The 18528-nt window shown below is 51.3% G+C and overlaps 1 protein-coding gene across 5 annotated transcripts; it reads left to right on the top strand.

Moving 5' to 3' along the window:
* Positions 1–652: 652 nt before the first annotated feature.
* On the top strand, positions 653–7912 carry ZNF772 (zinc finger protein 772). 5 transcript variants are annotated; one of them, XR_002076638.2, is made up of 6 exons: positions 653–892; positions 1498–1536; positions 2876–3002; positions 3360–3467; positions 4060–6635; positions 6742–7912. XR_002076638.2 is itself a non-coding variant. In XM_019436934.2 (5 exons), the coding sequence occupies exons 1-5, from the start codon at positions 815–817 to the stop codon at positions 5202–5204; spliced, it is 1491 nt and encodes a 496-aa protein (XP_019292479.2). In that variant the 5' UTR covers positions 653–814; the 3' UTR covers positions 5205–7912. The 5 variants fall into 5 exon arrangements, 4 of the variants coding, with proteins under 4 accessions (XP_019292479.2, XP_019292478.2, XP_019292482.2 ...); XM_019436934.2 differs by having other exon boundaries at positions 2882–3002; positions 4060–7912; XM_019436933.2 differs by having other exon boundaries at positions 4060–7912.
* Positions 7913–18528: the final 10616 nt, after the last annotated feature.

Here is an 18528-nt window from a genome sequence, read left to right as displayed (position 1 = left end):
TCTCTCAGACATTTGTAAGATACCAAAATGGAATTGAATACATCTCTGTATACAGAGTAAGAAATACCTTGTAAAAAAAAAAAAAGTATTAGACCTGTGTTCGACACAATCACTGATTATACAGGCAGGAGGAATGATTTCTGAGGCAACCAGAGACACAAATATTGCCCGCGTGCTTCAGCGGCGCCCAATATCCCTCTGCCTGTTGCACATCCTGGCCCTGTCTGGAGTCTTTCCTTGTTTCTGACCCAAAATGCTGGGTCTCACAAAACTAACTCTAGAACTGCAGGCTACAAGTGTTAGCTTCCAGCTCTAAAAATATGAGTGACATTAGCATACAAGGTGTCCATCTGAGTTTTGGGTGAGCATTCTATGCCTAAAGAGAATATCTCCAAACATGTGTGGCAGACTACACTGATGGGAAATATGGTAACGGCTCCTTTAAGGGAAAGCGACCTCAAGATGACGCAATTTCTAGGCGCCACCAGCTCTATGGAGGCCTCTGCTTTGGAGGTGGCGCGGATGCTCCTTTCCAGTGTAGCTGCTGCCGAAACTGAAACTACGTTACCCAGGAGCCTCCGTGGTGCCGGGCCAATGAATGCCTGGGAAAGTGGCGTTTCCGTTGGTGCGTGAGACGTCAGGGTGGGACTTCCGTTCCCTTCCAGAGCGGACATTTTGTTTGCTTTTGGATTAACCCACCAGGTTGGTCCATCTCGCAGAGAGGTGACACGAGAGGGAAAACACTGGAGGAGGCGTTGTCTCCCCTGAGCTGAGGCGGGCCTGAGGGTCGCGTCCTCTCACCCGCCGATCGTTAATGACCCTCTCCTCTCCCTGCGCCTTCTCGGGTCCGCAGGTTCGGGTGGAGGCGGCCCCACTGACGGACGAGGCGCAGGTGGGTGCTGCGCTCTCGGGCCCTCCCCCGACTTCCCTTTCTGAACCCGGGCTCGAATGAGGGCTGCTTCAGGTCCCTGCAGGTTAGGCCCCTGTGTCCAGACAGCAGGGGCGGTTGGGTCCCGTTTCTGACAGCCGGTGTGTGGGGTGTGGCAGGACGATGCAGGGAGGGCCCAGCATGTGCGAAGGCTCGGAGGAGCGACAGCCGGAGGCTGCGGGATACCTGGGGCCGTTGGTTTGTGAAAGGGTCAGGGAGTGTGAGGAGTTACACTTGCAGCGACATTCAGAGGGGCTGTGCCTTCATTCTGAGCGCCCCGGGAGCCATGGAAGGTTCTAACGGGAGGGACGCGATCTGAAGGTTTTCAAAGTATTTCATAGACTGATTATGGAACAAACTTGGGGTGGAGGTCAGGAGATGATGAGGACAGTGAGGCACAGACAGACCTAGTCCGGGTTTACACAGCTGTTAGGTGGCCCTAAAGACTGAGGCACAGAGGGGGGACAGTCAGCCCCAGGTCTTTGTGTTGGGGCAGGAGTAGGGGGGAGCCGTGAGCTTTTGGGGCTCCTTCGTGGTTTCTTGTCTCTCACAGCCTCCTCTTCCCACAGGTTCCCACGAACTCAGAAGTAATTATGGACCCTGTGCAGGTGAGGGAAGGGTGTCTGTGCTCTCGATCCCACCCCATCCACATGGTCTCCAGGATTGTGGTGTCCTGCGACACTTTGCTTACACTGCCCCAGCGCATGAGTCTGAGGACCCTGGAGAAATCCTCAGCCCCGAGTTATAGGTCCAGGCCAGGGGTTATATGGGAGGGTTCCTATATTGGGTGACTGTTAGAACATTGTTCCAGGTACCGGAAACCAACAGGGAGGAGAGACTGAGATGACAGGTTTCAAGAAACTGCAGGTCTCCACCACGTGCGGTAGGAATCAGGAGCAGGTGGGCAGGAGTCCGGTCTGAGATGGCCCGCTGACAGGCTGGGCCTCCGTTCTGAGGGTTGTGTAGCCGTGGGGTAGGAGCAGAGGAGGGAGGTGATCTCATTCAGGTTTTAGCAGGCCCCCTCTGGTTGCCAGGTGGAGAACAGACTGTGTGTGGTGAGGGTACAGGGAGCTGTGGTAGCCACGAGGAGACCAGGGAGGAGGGCGCTGCAGCATTCTAGGTGAGTGGTAGTAATGGATGGGCCACGGGGGAGCTGTGTAGATGGGACAAGTATTGGATCAGAGTTTTTGAAGTGAGAGAGAGAGAACCCTGAGGCTTTAGGTCTTATCACCTGGAAGGGTAGATGTTCCATCAGCCAAGATGGGCATGTCAGTGATAGACGTAACTCAGGTCAGATTTCAGGATTTTATTTGTGGCCTGGTGACGAGGCTTAACGTGTGCCAGAGAACACTGAGTGGAGGTGTCAGGTGAGCTGCTGAAGACGGGACTGGACTTCGGTGGAGGGCGTTAGGATGGAGACATCTAAGGAATAGAAGCGGGTGTGTAGGTGGGCTTGAGAGGAGGAATTTGCACAACAGTGTGGTTAGCGAGCCAGGAAAGTAATGGTGGAGGCCAGTGTCTGGGTGGGGGGCCACAGCTGTGAGAGACCCTATGAATAGTGTGCGTGTAGAAAGGAGTGTGAACCGCTGGCTCCTGGGCCCTGGTACTGGGGACTTAGAGGACAAAGGTGAGTCCAGCTTTGGTTGTCCGGTAGCATGATGGTAGCAGCCGCAGGAGAACTAGCTGGCGGGAGGTGGGGGAGGGGACTGCAGCTCCACAGACCAGGCCCAGAGCTTCAATGGTGCCTCTCTGACCACCTGCCTGTTGCTGCCCTGGGGACTCAACGGGACTTTAGGAGAGAGCAGGCACCTTTGGCACCCAGTCCCCGTTACTTCCTCTGAGTTGAGGAATTAGGTAGGAAGGAACTTGGGGGAGATCTGTGGGGGCCTAGATGCGTGTCCTCGGGAGAGAGGCTGCTCATGGACTTGGCTCTCGCCATTGTGGCAGGGGCAGGTGAACTTTGAGGACGTGGCCGTGTACTTCTCCCGGGAGGAGTGGGGGCTCCTTGATGAGGCTCAGAGGCTCCTGTACCGCGATGTGATGCTGGAGAACTTGGCACTTACGGCCTCGCTGGGTAAGGCCCCCCACACCCACCCCAGTGTTCTGGACTGGGCTCTGCCGCTCCCCTGTTCCCCAAGGGCGTCTAGCTCTTCCCGTATCAGAGATTGTCCTCTCTCTGACTGAGTACCCCTCTCCAGATCCAAGCACCCCTGTGTTCCAGTTTCTACCTGCTTCCTCTAGCTGATGTTTCCAGTAGCCTGCCTGGGCCAGGAACTGCAGGGACCAGTGTGGTCACCACTAGCCGAGCCCACTGAGCTATTCTTAGTAAGACCCTACTTTGAGGTTATTTTTATAATATTTAGTTTTCTTCTCTGAGTGGTGGGTTACCCAGACCAGTGCTGGCCATTTACCTGTCTCATCTTCTTCTTAGGATATGAATCTTCCATGTCCCTCGGGGTTGCCTCACTGGAGCTGGGCGGCAAGCCCTGGGTATCTGACTGGGCAGACGTTACTCCAGCCAGGACCAGAGAGGCTCAGGGTGGGTGTGGCCCTGGGGAGTGGGAGCGGGGAAGGATGTGGTGTCAGGGCTGGGTTCTGGTCATTCCCTACCCTCTCTTCCCACGTTTGTTTCTTTCTGTCTTTGGTTTCCCACGTACACACTTGTCTTATGCTCTGAACTTTGACCTCTGTCTGTTCGCCACCTGTGTCTCCATATCTCACCTGTTCCTCTGCACTGCTCCTCAACGTTGGCCTATACTTAGTGGTTATGAGATGTGCACATATGCCAAATAGTCCTTAAATATCAGGTGTTCAGTGGTAGCTATTCGGTAGACACACCTTCTACACAGCTCTCACTGTCCCCAGCAGCCAAAGCCTCACTGAAACCCTGAAATGCTCTTCCTGGCTTGTACCCTGCATTTGTGTTCTGCCCCAGCCAAGGCCTCTTCCATCCTATGATCTTTAGATGCTAACTGCTGGTTAGCAGCTCTTTATTCGTCTGGAGCTTGGGCCTCTTGTTCTGACAGCCGTCCTATGACCCTGATCTTATTTCTGTTAGACACACATTTGTAATGAGACTGCCCTTCCCATCAGTGTCGGTTTGCACTTCACCAGCATCTGTCTGCTTTCAGGTTCTCGGCATGGAACGGAGGACGAGGAGACAGCTGTTGAGCAGAACGTTTCTGTGGGTGTGTCACAGGTCAGGACTCCCAAGGCAGGCCCTTCTACCCAGAAGGCCCACCCCTGTGAGACTTGTGGCCCACTCTTGAAAGACATTTTGCACTTGGCTGAGCCCCAGGGAACACACCCTGGGCAGAAATCATACACATGTGGGGCATGTGGGAAACAGTTCTGGTTCAGTGCAAACCTTCAGCACCAGAAGCAGCACAGTGGAGGGGAACCCTTCAGAGGGAATGAGGGCGGCACCTTGCTTGTGGACAGCTGCCCTGTCGAACCATTGGAGATGCCTTTTATGACCGGGAAGGGTTATAAGGACTTCCCAACTAGCTCAAGCATTTTCCAGCACCGTGCCCCTCATAGCAATTGGAAGCCAAACGGTAACGCCAAATGTGCGGAGGCCTTTCACAGTGGACAAAGGCATTACGAGTGCAGCGAATGTGGGAAGGTCTTCAGCCGCAAAGACTCACTTGTCCAGCATCAGAGAGTCCACACTGGAGAAAGGCCTTATGAGTGCAGCGAATGTGGGAAAACCTTCAGCCGCAAACCCATACTTGCTCAGCACCAGAGAATCCACACTGGAGAAATGCCATATGAGTGTGGCATATGTGGGAAAGTTTTCAATCACAGCTCCAACCTTATTGTACACCAGAGAGTCCACACTGGAGCAAGGCCTTACAAGTGCAGCGAGTGTGGGAAAGCCTACAGCCACAAATCCACACTTGTTCAGCATGAGAGCATACACACTGGAGAAAGGCCTTACGAGTGCAGCGAATGTGGGAAATACTTCGGTCACAAATACAGACTCATTAAACACTGGAGCGTCCATACTGGGGCAAGGCCCTATGAGTGCATTGCCTGCGGGAAGTTCTTTAGCCAGAGCTCTGACCTTATTGCGCACCAGAGAGTTCACAATGGTGAAAAGCCCTATGTGTGCAGCGACTGTGGAAAAGCCTTTAGCCACAAACATGTACTTGTTCAGCATCATAGAATTCACACTGGAGAAAGGCCATATAAGTGCAGTGAGTGCGGGAAGGCCTTCAGGCAAAGAGCTTCCCTCATCCGACATTGGAAAGTTCACACTGGAGAAAGGCCTTAGTATAGTAGGGAGTATACCGTTTCCTTGTGCAACATAGCAACTGACACTAAAGAGAAGCTCTGAGATTAGCCTTCCGTGAGTAGCCATCAGCTGGAAGTTGAACCTCATACGTTTAAACATCCACCCTGGGGAGGTTGAGTCAGAAGCTTTCTGGTACAGTGTTGTACTTTATAACATGCCCAGGACCTTTGCCAGAATTCTGTGGCCACCAGTGTCTCTGAAGAAAAACCAGCCATGTGTGGAAGGGCAGAGTCCCACATTGCACAAGTCACCCCGACGTGCTCTGATAGGCAGATCTCTGCTGCTCCTCCCTTTCCTAGAGGGAATCCTCAGTAGTAGAGCCCATTAAAAATCCTCACTCCTTCCTGCCTTTGCCTCCATCAGCTGGTTTAAGCAAGGACATGACTCAGTTTTGTCATAAGCTTGCAAGCTTTGTTCTGCTGGCTGTTTGCAGAGAGGGTTTCCGTTTTTCATGGACTTTGTTAGTCCCATTTTGCACTTAACGATGGATTTATCCAGTCTCCAAGTCACCTACTTTGGGAATTGCCTGCCTCACACTGTTCTGTTTTTGCAAGCAATACCTTAGTTTTCCAACTACCTTTAGTCTTAGGGACTCTGTTCACTCTGTGGGTTGTACTGAGAACAGGATTGGGCTCTGCCGGCATGAAGGGAGGAACAGGTTTTGTGAGAACTCCAAATGCGTCTCAGTGGTGGTAGCAGAATGGCAAAGAACAGCTCTCGTTTTAGTTTTAGTCTAACTTGCATCACTGCTCAAGGCTGTCTGTGAAAGAATACTGATCTTGGTGGGTCTAATATTTTGGCCTGTGTTCCAAGATTATTTGTGTAATCAAGGTCACCCCGAGTAGTGGGCAGTTGTTGTGACAGTCTGGTGTTCTGGGAGCAGTTTGAATTGATTCCCTTGTTCCAGAGGGATGTTTTATGTTCCCATATTTTCTTGAGGAGAACTTGGCCCCTTGAGACCTGCGAATGGCCCTGAAATCTATTAGTAGGAAGATGTCCCTGTCCCCTAAAAAGACTAGGTAGGAATCCTGATTGGTACGGGGACACTGATTAATAGGGAATTGGGAGCAAACTGTAGGGAATGTGACTCTTGTAAAGGTATATCCACATGTTTCCATCACTGTGGCTTCGGTATGAGGGCTTATGGAAATTCTCAGGATTCCCGTATTTGTGTCTCTTACGGCTACTGTCACTGTCAGCGACCTACATTTTCTGCAATAAACTGTACTTATTTATAGTATACAATTCGGTTAGTTTTGATAACATGTTTGCATCTGTGAAAGCAAAGTTTTCTGATTTGCCCTCCAATCCCTCTCCTCCTTACCCATTCCTAGGCAACCACCCATCTTGCTTTCTGTCAATGCAGATTTTATTTCCTAGGATTTTATATGGAAACATATACGTCTACAGGTAACACTTTAATATGTGCTCTTGTGCATATGGCTTTATTTAACTCTGCATAATTATTTTTGTCGTTCATTAGTCTTTTTCTAGAAGTAATTTTTTTCTTTTTCAGGAAGTGACTTATTCTATAGGTAACACAGACTAATCCTGGTATAAGTAGAAGGGGGCCCCTTGACAGAATACAAGGAGGTAGGGATTTCAGAGTCTCTTGTATGTTGGTTACCACAATCATAGTTGTTTTTTTTTTTTTTCTTTACATTTTTAGTCTTTTAATGATTAATTACATTGACTAATTTTCAAAAGCTGAACCCACTTTACATTTCTACAGTGAGCCCCATTTGGTCACAATGTATTCTTTTTATGTATTGTTGCATTTATTTGTTGTGTTTCTCTTCGTAAGGATTTTTGCATCTATGCTCATGAGGGATGTTAGTCTCTAATTTTCCCTCATGCCTGGGTTTAGTTGGTATCACCATAATGCTGCCTTTACACATTAAGTTGGTTAAGTATTCCCTGATTTTTAATTTTCTGGAACAGTTTTTGAAGAATTGGTATTGTTTCTTTCTTTTGTAGAATTCACCAGAGAATTAACTGGGCCTGGAGTTTATGGGAAGATTTACAACTACAAATTTAATTTTCATAGTGGATATAGATCTATAGAAGTTACCTTTTTGCCCCTAGAGTGAGGATTAGTGATTTGTGTCATTCAAGGAATTCAGTTTATTCAAGTAGTCAAACCTTTCAAACTGTTCTCATTATTTTAGTACCTATAGAATCTTAAGTGATGCCACCTGTCTTACTCCTATGTTAACCTTAAAAATAAAACTTCTAGTTATTTTACCAGCAGAAAAATGGGTTTATTTAGGAACAGCTCAGAATTGCAATCCAGGACGAGCAAGTTTCAGCAAAACCAGGGGCAAGTCTAGAGAACAGAGATGAGAAATGCTTTTTTTTATTGAGGAAAGGGGAAGTTGGGAAGAGCTTTCATACACTGAAAGACCATTGGAGTAAACTGCAAGTTGTAAGTATAGTGGCTTCTCACTGGCTGAGCTGTTGCCATCTCTCATTGGCTGGGTTGTTGCCAGGGGAGGAAGAGATCTCCCGCCTGCTGAGATCACGAAGTCGCATGGGCTCAAGCTTAGTGGATTTTGCCAGTATCAGTTGAGGATCTTGCCCATAAAGAGGATGGTAGCTGATACAATAGGAACGAAACGATTAGCTCTCCAGAGTCTGCTATAGTGCTGTCAGAGACAACGAATAAAAGATGTCACATGGTCTCTTAATTCCCCTGGTTGGCTCTTGTGATTATTGCTGTAAAATTCTAGAATGATTCACCCCTTTTTGGGAGAAAGTGTGGCATGATTCTTCTCTAAGAAATCTCAACCCAATAAATGAATAGGGGCAGAGTAAGGAGAAAAAGAGTGAGTATCTCAAAGGGCCTAGATGAAAGGGAATAGGTTCAGACCCAGGGACCATTTGGGAGTTTACTAGAGACGCCTACTGCTTGAGCCGCTCTAGTATTCTGACGCAAGGACTGCTTTGTAACAGTGGGTCCAAACACTGCAAATCTAGCTCATGTCATTGGCAGAGCTTCATTTCCAACCTGGAGAGGGGTTTCTCCAAGCTGATTGAGAGGGACAGTTGGGAAGAGCCCCTGTGGTTTCTCAGACCCCCATCACTGAGAATTAGGAAGACATTGGAAAGGCTGACTGAGGGCTGAACGCACCTGGGGTACTTGAATTTGTAGCAATCTTTATTTATTATTTTTTTTTGAAGCACAATTAAGAGTTCATGGCACCCACCCACCCCCGATTATCAGCAGTGCTTAAAAGTGTCCAAATTCCCCTCTCTCCCTCCAGGATCAAAGCTCTCAGACACCAGGGAACACTACCTTTGCTTACCTGTACCATGACCCCAAGATCTGACCCTTCTCTCCCTCATGAACTCTGGATATGTTCAGAGCAGCAGAATTGTTTCATCGTGCCCCTGTGTCTTCATGTATATTTACCACACTTAACGATGAGCCCTTCCCCAGGCAATGTAGGACCCAGAGCTCTGTCCACATCCTCCCGCTCTCCAGAACACAGTGCTTAATGGGGAGAAAGGACGGGGGTCTTTTTTTTTTTTTTTTTTTTTTTTTAGATTTTGCCTTTTTAAAAAATATTTTCTAATGTTTTACTTTATTTTTGAGGGAGAGCATGAATGGGGGAGGGGCAGAGAGAGAGGGAGACAGAATCTAAAGCAGGCTCCAGGCTCTGAGCTGTCAGCACAGAGCTAGACTCGGGCCTGAACCCACAAACCACCAGATCATGAGTTGAGCTGAAATCAAGAGTCGGATGCTTAACTGAGCCCCCCCAGGCTCCCCAGGAGGACTTTCGAAGCACCCCAATGATAGCATCTTGAGAATAAGTGTATGGTGGTACCTGGGAAGCCCACGCTTAGCTGTGGCCACGCATAGTGGTTTGCCTGTGAGAGTTCCAGGAGCTTTACAACACTTCACAAAAAATTTATGAAATTAAGCAATGAGATTTCTTCTCCATGTTTGTGTTTTGAGTTTATCGGGAACCTTGCTCAGCTATGTGTTTCATTGTGGTGGTTGTAGCTGTGATTTGGCAGCTGGAAAACTGCTGAGGTTGACTTAGAAGCCCCCGTGTACTCAGGAGTAAAGCACCTGAGAAACACCAGGAGGAGGAAAGAATCTGGACTTGCCTGGCACGGCTGGAACTACAGCGTTCTCCCCAAGACTCGGGGGGAAATGCAAATCACCCAAACAATAGCTGAGCATCCACCAAAATGGCCCCCTCCCCAAACCACTCTAGGTCCACTATCCCTGAAGCCAACTCAGGCACGCCGACCCCTCCAGCAGAGTCTGTAACCACCCCCCACCCCTCGCTCTACCCCTGCCCCCTGCCAGCTTCGCACTGACTCCTGGGCCTTCTTGGCGGCATTTCCAAGTTAGGTTTTCTGCCACCTGCGCTTGGGCTGATTTGCTCCCATCATGTATCCTTCTGTGTTTACATTCAGGATTCAAACCTGGGTGAGTCTCCACGTTATGCCAAGGTGTTCATCCAGCTCCCGGTCTGACCAGCAGCAAAGCATCATCAAACCTGCGGGGATGGGGCCAGAATGGGGCGGGGGGGGGGGGGGACGGGGGACTCTCTCCAAGCCAGGTGGAAATCACCTTGTCACCCTCAGCCCATGGGGATTGTGTGATTGTGCGTGTGTATCTGCACACCAGGCTTTTGGGTGTCCCTGTGCCGTGGCTGTCTCACAAGTCTCCCCAGAGTATTTGTGCATCCGTGTCCTCATATCTGCGAGGGCGCATTGGCACCGCCCTCTGGGGCACAAGCCCCTGGTGCAAGTTGCACAAGCTGGCTGTGTGTCCCTTGTCTATTGCACCTGTTTTCTGCCAGGGCACGGTATAATGCGTGTGTGTGGCTTGTTGAAGGGCACCAGCACGCCTCGCTGGTCATGCAGGGTCCCTGGGATGTATGTAGGGGCTTCCGGGTTCTGCTGAGGGGTGTCCTAATCTCACACGTGTCACACTCCATGTATCTCCAGGAGTGTCACATTGCACAACTGTCCACCTGGCGTAGACCTGAAATACCCGTCTCACAAATACCTACTTTACAAGAAATACAGAGGAAGGTGTGTAGCAGTAAAAGCAAATTAAGGAGAAACCCTGGGCGCCTGGGTGGCTCAGTAGGTTGAGTGTGGGACTTCCGCTCAGGTCATGGTATCATAGTGCACGGGTTCGAGCCCCTCATCAGGTTCTGTGCTGACAGCTCAGAGTCTGGAGCCTGCTTCCGATGCTGTCTCCCCCTCTCTCTGTGCCTCCCCTGCTTGTGCATCTCTCCCTCCCTCTCTCAAAAGTAAATAAATAAATATTAAAATTTAGGAAAAAAAAGAAACCAATTCTCCTTGGTACAAAAAAAGGGAAGAGACTTCCCTAGTCTTCCCTTAGAGCATTGTAAGGGTTAAAGTGTAGCGTAGGGCTAACAGGTAGCTTGAAAAATAACAGCTTTGTTCTGACACTGAAGGTCAAGAGATAACAGCCTTGCTTTACTCTTGTAAATTACGCTTCACACTCTTGTAAATCAGGCTTCACCAACCAAGGAAACAAAAGCTCAAAGAAAAGAGCATCAGAGGCAAAGTCAAGGAGATCCACTGGTTGCAACTTGGTGGCAGAAAGTCTAAAATAATCACCTCATCCGGCAACTGTTTCTAACTTATCTGGGAACTATTTCTAACTCGTCTGGGAACTGTTTTTCTGTTCTGTTCCCAGGTGATGATCAGCCATAAAAACTCTGTACCCCGGCTGTTCAAGGCCGCACTCTGATCAAGAGTGTTGGTCCCGATCTGTCGGCCTTGCCTCTCATTGCAATAAACTTTGTTGTGACTGTCACTGGTGCCCGTAGCATTCTGTTTCAGGAGTCAGGTGGATGCAACATTTGGTGCATTGGCCAGGAAAGTTAAAGGTCTGAAACAGGGCCCTTTCCTCGGATTGCTCCGCCAACCCCTGGGAGGAGGCTCGGGATTGGGAGAGGTAAGGAATTCTTGGGGCGCGCCATTTGAATGACTCACGAGGGTCTGCCGGACGCAGCTATAGACCCAGGGTCAGGGATCCTACCGGGACACCGGTGGACCCCATTAGGTTTGGTGTTTGTCAAGAAGGATCCTATTTTCAGGTGGCTGCGATGGCCTACTGGCCTTGAGATCTCGAACTTGTGTTTTCTTCGTGTCTTAATTGTCTTCTTCCTGTTGACTGGCTGTGCGTCCTTGTCAGTTTTGCCTATCTTTGTCATCGTCCTTGTCAGTTTTGCCTATCTTTGTCATCGGTCAGAATCAGACTACCCCCACCCCGCTGAGTCTCATACTAACCCATTTCCAGGAGTATAGGAGAGCTGCCTCAGTTTTCGGCCTCCACGTTAAGAAGCCAGTCCTTCGAACTCTCTGCGAGGTGGAATGGAACAGCTTTCAGGTCGAATGGCCTCCACAGGGGACATTTAACCTTACTTTGGTATATAAAGTTCGTGATATTGTCTTTTCTAGGCACGAAGACCAAATCCCATACACTGGGGCATGGAGAACCCTCATCGAAAACCCTCCAGATTGGTTAAAACTTCTTCCCCTTCCCCCTCGCCTCCCTAAAGTACAGGCTTTGCCACTCAAAGGTCGCCCATCTGGAGCTCAGAATAAGAATCTTGATGAGACTAAGCGGCCGCCCCCTCTATCACCTGCACAGGAGGGGGGTAAAAAAAAAGGAACTTACCACCCACCGCCCTATAGTTCTCGCCCAAAGAATACAGGTCAAGATGCTTCAGATCTGGAGACGAGCCCGAGTCGGGACACTCCCCTGAGCCCATCTCACACCCGGTCAGGGACTCCCTTCCATCCGCCTCCCGCTGCCCTATCCCTTCTTCCAGGGCCACCCCTGCACCCCTGCAGGGTGATGTCCAACCCTTTATGACTTATGTACCCTTCTCCACTAGCGACCTTTATAACGGGAAGCTTCAAAACCCCTCGTTCTCAGAGAAACCCCAAGCATTAATTTCTCTTCTTGAAACTCTATTTGTGACCCAACAGCCAACCTGGGATGACTGCCAGCAGCTCTCGCAGGTTCTCTTCACCACTGAGGAGCGGGATAAGATCCGTCGCGAGGCCCGGAAATTAGTGATGGGGCTAAACAGGCAACCCACCGAGGATCCCGCTGGATTCAAGGAAGTTTTTCCTTCCTCGCATCCTGAAAATTGGGACCCAAACGCTCCTCACGGTAGGCGATCATTGACCCTATTTCACCAGACTCTACTGGGAGGTCTCCGAGCGGCCACCCGCCGGCCCACAAACATGTCTAAGGTAACAGAAGTAATTCAGGGGACCGAGGAAAGCCCCTCAGCCTTCTTAGAAAGGCTCACGGAGGTGTACCGCACCTTTACCCCGGTAGACCCTGAGGCACCTAAAAATAGAAGAGCATTAAATTTGGCCTTTGTCTTACAGGCAGCCCCAGACTTGTAAATGGACATTCATCCCACTGTACCCAACCCTTATACTCTCCTTAGTTTGCTTCCCCCTTCTCAGGTGTATTATACAGTTCTGGAATTAAAAGATGCCTTCTTTGCCATCCCGCTGGCCCCACAAAGCCAGCCACTATTTGTATTTGAATGGACTGATCCTGAAAAGGGACAGCTCACCTGGACGCAACTCCCCCAAAGATTTAAAAATTCTCCTCTTTTTAATGACGCCCTGCACCAGGATTTAGAGCCATTTCGAATCTCCAACCCGCAGGTAGCCCTATTGCAATATGTTGATGATATCTTGCTGGCGGCCCCCTCTCATTTAGAATGCCTGAGTGCCACCAGAGAACCCTTGAGTCTTTTGCAAAAACTGGGGTACCGAGTGTCAGCCAGAAAAGCGCAGATCTGTCGTACTGCGGTGACCTATTTAAGTTACAACCTTAAAAAGGTAAGTGCTATCTCGGTGAACAAAGAATTCGGGCTATACTCGATATTCCTCAGCCTAAAACTCGCAAACAAGTTCGCGAGTTCTGGGGGCAGCAGGCTACTGCAGAGTATGGATACCTGGTTTTGCTGAACTGGCAGCCCCTTTGTACGCCACTCTCAAGGGGTCTCCGCAGTCCTTCACGTGGGGGGAGACTCAAACTAAAGCCTTCCAAGCCTTACGAGAGGCTCTCGTGACCCCACCGGCCTCGGCCCTGCCAGATCCCACCAAGCCATTCCGTTTGTTTGTAGCCGGAAAGGGGGGGGGGGTAGCCGAGGGAGTTCTGACTCGGAGCCTGGGACCTTGGCGCCGACCGGTGGCCTATTTATCCAAGCGGCTGGACCCAGTTGCTTCCGGGTGGCCCCCACGCGTTCGACAAATTGCCGCCACCGCGCTCTTAGTTGAAGACGCAGACAAACTAACTTTGAGGCAGGCACTGTCTGTCACCGGGCCCCACGAAGTGGAGGCTTTACTGCGGGCTCCCCCAGAGCGACGGCTGTCAAATGCTCGGATTACCCAATATCAAGCGTTGCTACTCGACCAGACCTGAATACGTTTTTGTGCCCCCACAGCCTTAAACCCAGCCACTCTGCTGCCCGAAGGACAAGGTCCCCCTCTGCACTCCTGCCCAGAAACCTTGGCGACGATCTCGTCCCTCCGCTCCGATCTTATGGACGTTCCTTTACAGGACCCTGATATCAGCATGTTTTCAGGCGGCAGTAGTTTTGTGTTTCAAGGGCAAAGGCACGCCGGGCGCTGCAGTGACGACGGACCGCGAGGTTTTATGGCAACAGACCCTTCCCCCGGGAACTTCAGCCCAGCACGCAGAGCTCATCACGCTAACAAAAGTCCTCAAACTCGGAAGAAACAAGCCAGTTCATATTTATACGGACAGCCGCTATGCTTTTTGCAACCGCGCATGTACACGGATCCATTTACCAAGAGCGCGGTCTCCTCACGGCGGAAGGCAAGGCCATCAAAACTGAAGCTGAAATTTTAGATCTTCTAGCAGCCATCTGGGAACCTGCGAGGCTGGCAATCATTCACTGCCCGGGACGTCAGAAAGGCGACTCCCTAGAAGCAGTCGGAAACCGCCTGGCTGATGCAGCAGCCCGAGAAGCTGCCCCAACTAAAAGTAAAAGTGCCTTGGAGCTACCGATCTTGACCGAGGGAGCCCAGTTACACTCCTAAAGATTTGGAGTGGGTTTCAAGAAAAGGGGGAAGTGTGACGCCGGGACAAAAGTGGTCTCAGGATCCTGAAGGTAAGATCCTCTTACCCGCGGCACTCGGGCGGCGCATGGTGGGTCAGCTCCACCAAGGGACTCATCTGGGAAAAACGAAGATGGCGGAATTAGTGCGGAAGAAGTTCAGGGCGCAAGGGCTGGGAAAAGAGATCGAAGAGGTGGTTGAAAGGTGTGCAGGTTGCGCCCAAGTAAATCAGGGTGCGAGTAGGAAGGTTTCAGAAGCTAAAAGAGATAGAGGAACTGAGCCAGGCCGGTTTTGGCAAGTAGATTTTACTGAAATTAAACCAGGGAAATACGGATACAAATAACCTGCTTGTTTTTGTAGACACCTTCTCCGGGTGGGTCAAGGCGTTCCCCACTAAATCAGAAACGGCTCAGGCGACAGTTAAGAAATTATTAATGAAATAATTCCTAGATTTGGGCTGCCTCTGAGCATAGGATCGGACAATGGCCCGGCCTTTACGGCGCAGGTGTCCCAGGGTCTAGCCCGGGCATTGGGACTAGATTGGAAATTACATTGTACATATAGACCTCAGAGCTCGGATCAGGTAGAAAGGATGAATCGGACCCTAAAAGAGACCTTAACCAAATTGTCCCTTGAGACGGGCGAAAATTGGGTTGACGTCCTGCCTTTTGCCCTTTTGCGAGCGCGTTGTACTCCATTTGTCAAGGGATTTCCCCCTTATGAAATTTTATTTGGCAGACCTCCACCTATCCTGCCGAGGCTAGGAGGCGACGTAATGGAACAGTTGGAACAGGACCGCTTGCTGGCTTCACTCGTGGCCCTGCAACATGTACGAAAGGAAATAACCAGGGCCTTAAAAGAAGCCTTCGCTCATCCTCCTGTTCTTCCCCACCCCTTTCAACCAGGAGATTTAGTCTGGGTCAAGAGGCACGAGCTTAAAACCCTGGAGCCGCTCTGGAAAGGACCACACGCCGTGATCCTGACTACGCCCACGGCCGTGAAGGTAGATGGTGTCCGAACCTGGATTCATCACTCTCAGGTTAAAAAAAAAACAACCTGTGTGAAGGCAGGAACACCCGAGACTGATACAGAACCAGATAATGAACAGCAACGGAAGGTCCGAAGGCACTCAGAGGATCCTTTAAAGGTAATACTGATGCGGGCATACTAATAATAATTGTCCGGGTTTGTATAATGATAAGCGTGGGGGACTGTACGGAATCGCATCCCCTATCTTTTTGGCCATACCAACGGGAACTCAGGGACACTGTCACGGGGAAGGTGATAACATCTAATACCTCTTCCACTGTGCCTTGTTTTTTGTTTGCTTTATGCGACTTGGTGGGGGACTCATGGGGGACTTTTAATTACTAATTATAAACAGCCAACGGGCTTCGCTCCTCCGTCCCCGAAAACCCCTATATGGTTACCTATGGACGTGGACACAGGGATCAAGAACAAAAATTGGCTAACATACCAGGGTTATATGGTTGCCCTGCAAATAGAAAGGTCGAATGTGAAGGAAAAGGCCAGCAATAATTGGTATCAGAATTTATTCTCTTGGTCCCCCTGGCTCACATCACTGCTCACCACCATAGCTGGGCCACTGCTATTATTACTTCTCGGGTTAACCATCGGCCCATGCATTATCAACTGGTTAGTACAGTATGTCAAGAGGCGAGTTGGTGAAATAAAAATTATGATGATTAGGTCCAACTACGTCCCCTTAGTTCCTAATGATGAATCAAGGGATTGATTCACTGACAAGAAAAGGGAGAAATGTAAGGATTAAAGTGTAGTGTAGGGCTAACACCTAGCTTGAAAAATAACAGCTTTGTTCTGACACTGAAGGTCAAGAGATAACAGCCTTGCTTTACTCTTGTAAATTACGCTTCATACTCTTGTAAATCAGTCTTCACCAACCAAGGAAACAAAAGCTCAAAGAAAAGAGCATCAGAGGCAAGGTCAAGGAGATCCACTGGTTGCAACTAAGCGGCAGAAAGTCTAAAATAATCACCTCATCTGGCAACTGTTTCTAACTCATCTGGGAACTGTTTCTCTGTTCTGTTCCCAGGTGATGATAAAACGATGTGATCGGCCATAAAAACTCTGTACCCCAGCTGTTCGAGGCCGCACTCTTATCAAGAGTGTTGGTCCCGATGGGTCGGCCTTGCCTCTCATTGCAATAAACTTTGTTGTGACTGTCACTGGTGCCCGTAGCATTCTGTGTCAAGAGTCGTGTGGATGCAACAGCATTTCCCTTGGCAAACTTCTAATGGTAAGTCTTCTGAAAAGCTAAGTAAGCTTCTTGCCAGCTTTACCAGTGTGTAAAAATGTGCCCGCGGGATTTTAATTTACGGAGGTAACGGAGTGACAAGAAAGGCTAATGCCTTAACCTCTTACTACTCGCAGACCCCCTGGAAAGGAGGCGCACATCCACGCCATCCAGGGCGCACGAAGCCGGTCACATGCAGGATAAGGAAGCAGAAAGAGAGGAGCTGGGACTAGGCCAAGACGTGGTGGCCGGGAAGGAGGTAGGCGGGAATGCCCCCTACTTGGCAGGAGGCAAAATCTCACATCGTACGGTCTACGAGTCCGAGGTGGGGAGGGCGAAGCCTGGACGTCGAGGCGGCAGGCAGCGCGCCCTCGACGGCCGCGATCCAGATGCGTCTGGGGACGTTCGCGCCGGTTGTCGGGCGCCATCTGGTGGCTCCTCTTAGACGTTCCTCCCTCCGGAGCTCCGGCGAAATCGACAAGGGGTGGGATTTGGCGGCGGTACCCGAGGAAGGGTTCCAGGAGGCCGGAGGCGCTGGCGGGATCATCCCGGGGTCGCCGGCGCGTCGCCGCGCATCAGTTCGCTGGAGATTGAATGCGCCGTTCTAGTAGGGAGTGGCTGTAGGCCCTCCCGGGGAAAGGGGAACGTCGACCGGCACCCGCTGGTGCGTCTCTGCCTGCGGGAACCCAGTGTGGCGCCGCGGGGGAAAGGGAGAGGGTGCCCCGCGCCTAGAGGCCGGCCCGGGACGTTCGGGGAGGCCGGGGTAAGGTGCCCGGGGCCCGGCCGCGGCTCCTCGTGGGGTCCGGTGGTCGGAGGCGCCTCCGCCGAAATTCTCCCAAGTCCCAAACGATAGACGTGGATGCACCGGCCGCGCCCCGGGGGCCGGGGAGGGCGGACCCCGGCTGCACTTGTGCTTGCCTGGTTTCTTGCGCTCGATTTTTCGGAATCCTGCTCCGGAGGCGAGGAGCGTCACGGAACGTGCAGAGTGGCGGGGATAAGGTGCTCAGGGTCTGGCCGCGGTTCCCCACGGGGCCCGGCGGTCGGAGATGCCTCCCGGAAGTTTCTTTCAAGCCCCGGGCTTCTGTCCCGGACGGGCAGCTGCGCGTGGGGACAGACGGGAGGACGTAGCCGGCCCGCGGCGGCCCCCGCGCGTTCCGAGCGCCTCACAGACACGACCGACCGTTGAGTTGGCCAGGTGGCCCCAGGAGCTCCGGGGTTGCAGCGATGGGATCGTGTTGGGGGGCCAGTAGTTGAACCCAGGAGGCCCCCGTGATCCGTAGAGTCCTTACCCGGACCCGTAATTTTTTCACTCGAAGGCTAGTATTTTTTTTTATTTTAATTCTTTTAATTTTATTTATTTATTTTTGCTGCCAGGAAAGGGCTGGTATGGTTTCCAAAGCCCGTGCTTTGAAGTGGGAGTGCGGATTAGCTCAGAAGGTTGCTTTGTGGACGGTAACGCAATTTCCTTCGCTTGGAACCCTGGGTCTCTGCGGCAGTAACCGCGCATGCGCGAGCCCCGACCTCGAGGCTGCTTCGGTCCTCAAGCGCCTAAGGGCGTCCTCTGGCCCGTGTGATCCCCGCCGCAGGGACCAGGCAGCGGCCGAGGCCGGAGGCCCAAAGCAGGCCCGGAGGTGTTGTCCGTGCAGGCTCCCCTTGGAGCTCCTCGAGCCGAACTCCGTGGTGAGCCCGCTCTCCCGCGCTGGGCTCGGCTCCCACCAGACGCAAAACGGATGTTCCGGTGCGGGGAGCTGCTCCTCCCCCTCCACTAGCTCCTTCCCTGCAGGCGGGTGCGCGGTGCGCAGGCAGGGATGCGGAACCCGCCTGGCCTCGCCCTGCTCCACGGCTCCGTTTGGGCCGGGGCCGCTGGCCCCGCGGACACTCCTTCCTTCTCCGCGGCTTCGTAAGCGGTTCTCCCCA

The sequence above is a fragment of the Panthera pardus genome, unplaced genomic scaffold, assembly GCF_024362965.1.
Source record: "Panthera pardus isolate Hobbes unplaced genomic scaffold, ASM2436296v1 HiC_scaffold_18, whole genome shotgun sequence".
NCBI classification, from domain to species: Eukaryota; Metazoa; Chordata; class Mammalia; order Carnivora; family Felidae; genus Panthera; species Panthera pardus.
Note: the sequence above shows the minus strand (reverse complement) of the source record. Positions and strands in the feature narration are given on the sequence as shown.

Bases quoted from the DNA above. Each gene is read 5' to 3' on its own strand.
- ZNF772 (XM_019436933.2), top strand. From the start codon at position 815: ATGACCCTCTCCTCTCCCTGCGCCTTCTCGGGTCCGCAGGTTCGGGTG. The intron at 893-1,497 runs GTGGGTGCTGCG...CTCTTCCCACAG, and splicing joins CACTGACGGACGAGGCGCAG to GTTCCCACGAACTCAGAAGT. The intron at 3,003-3,359 runs GTAAGGCCCCCC...TCTTCTTCTTAG, and splicing joins GGCACTTACGGCCTCGCTGG to GATATGAATCTTCCATGTCC.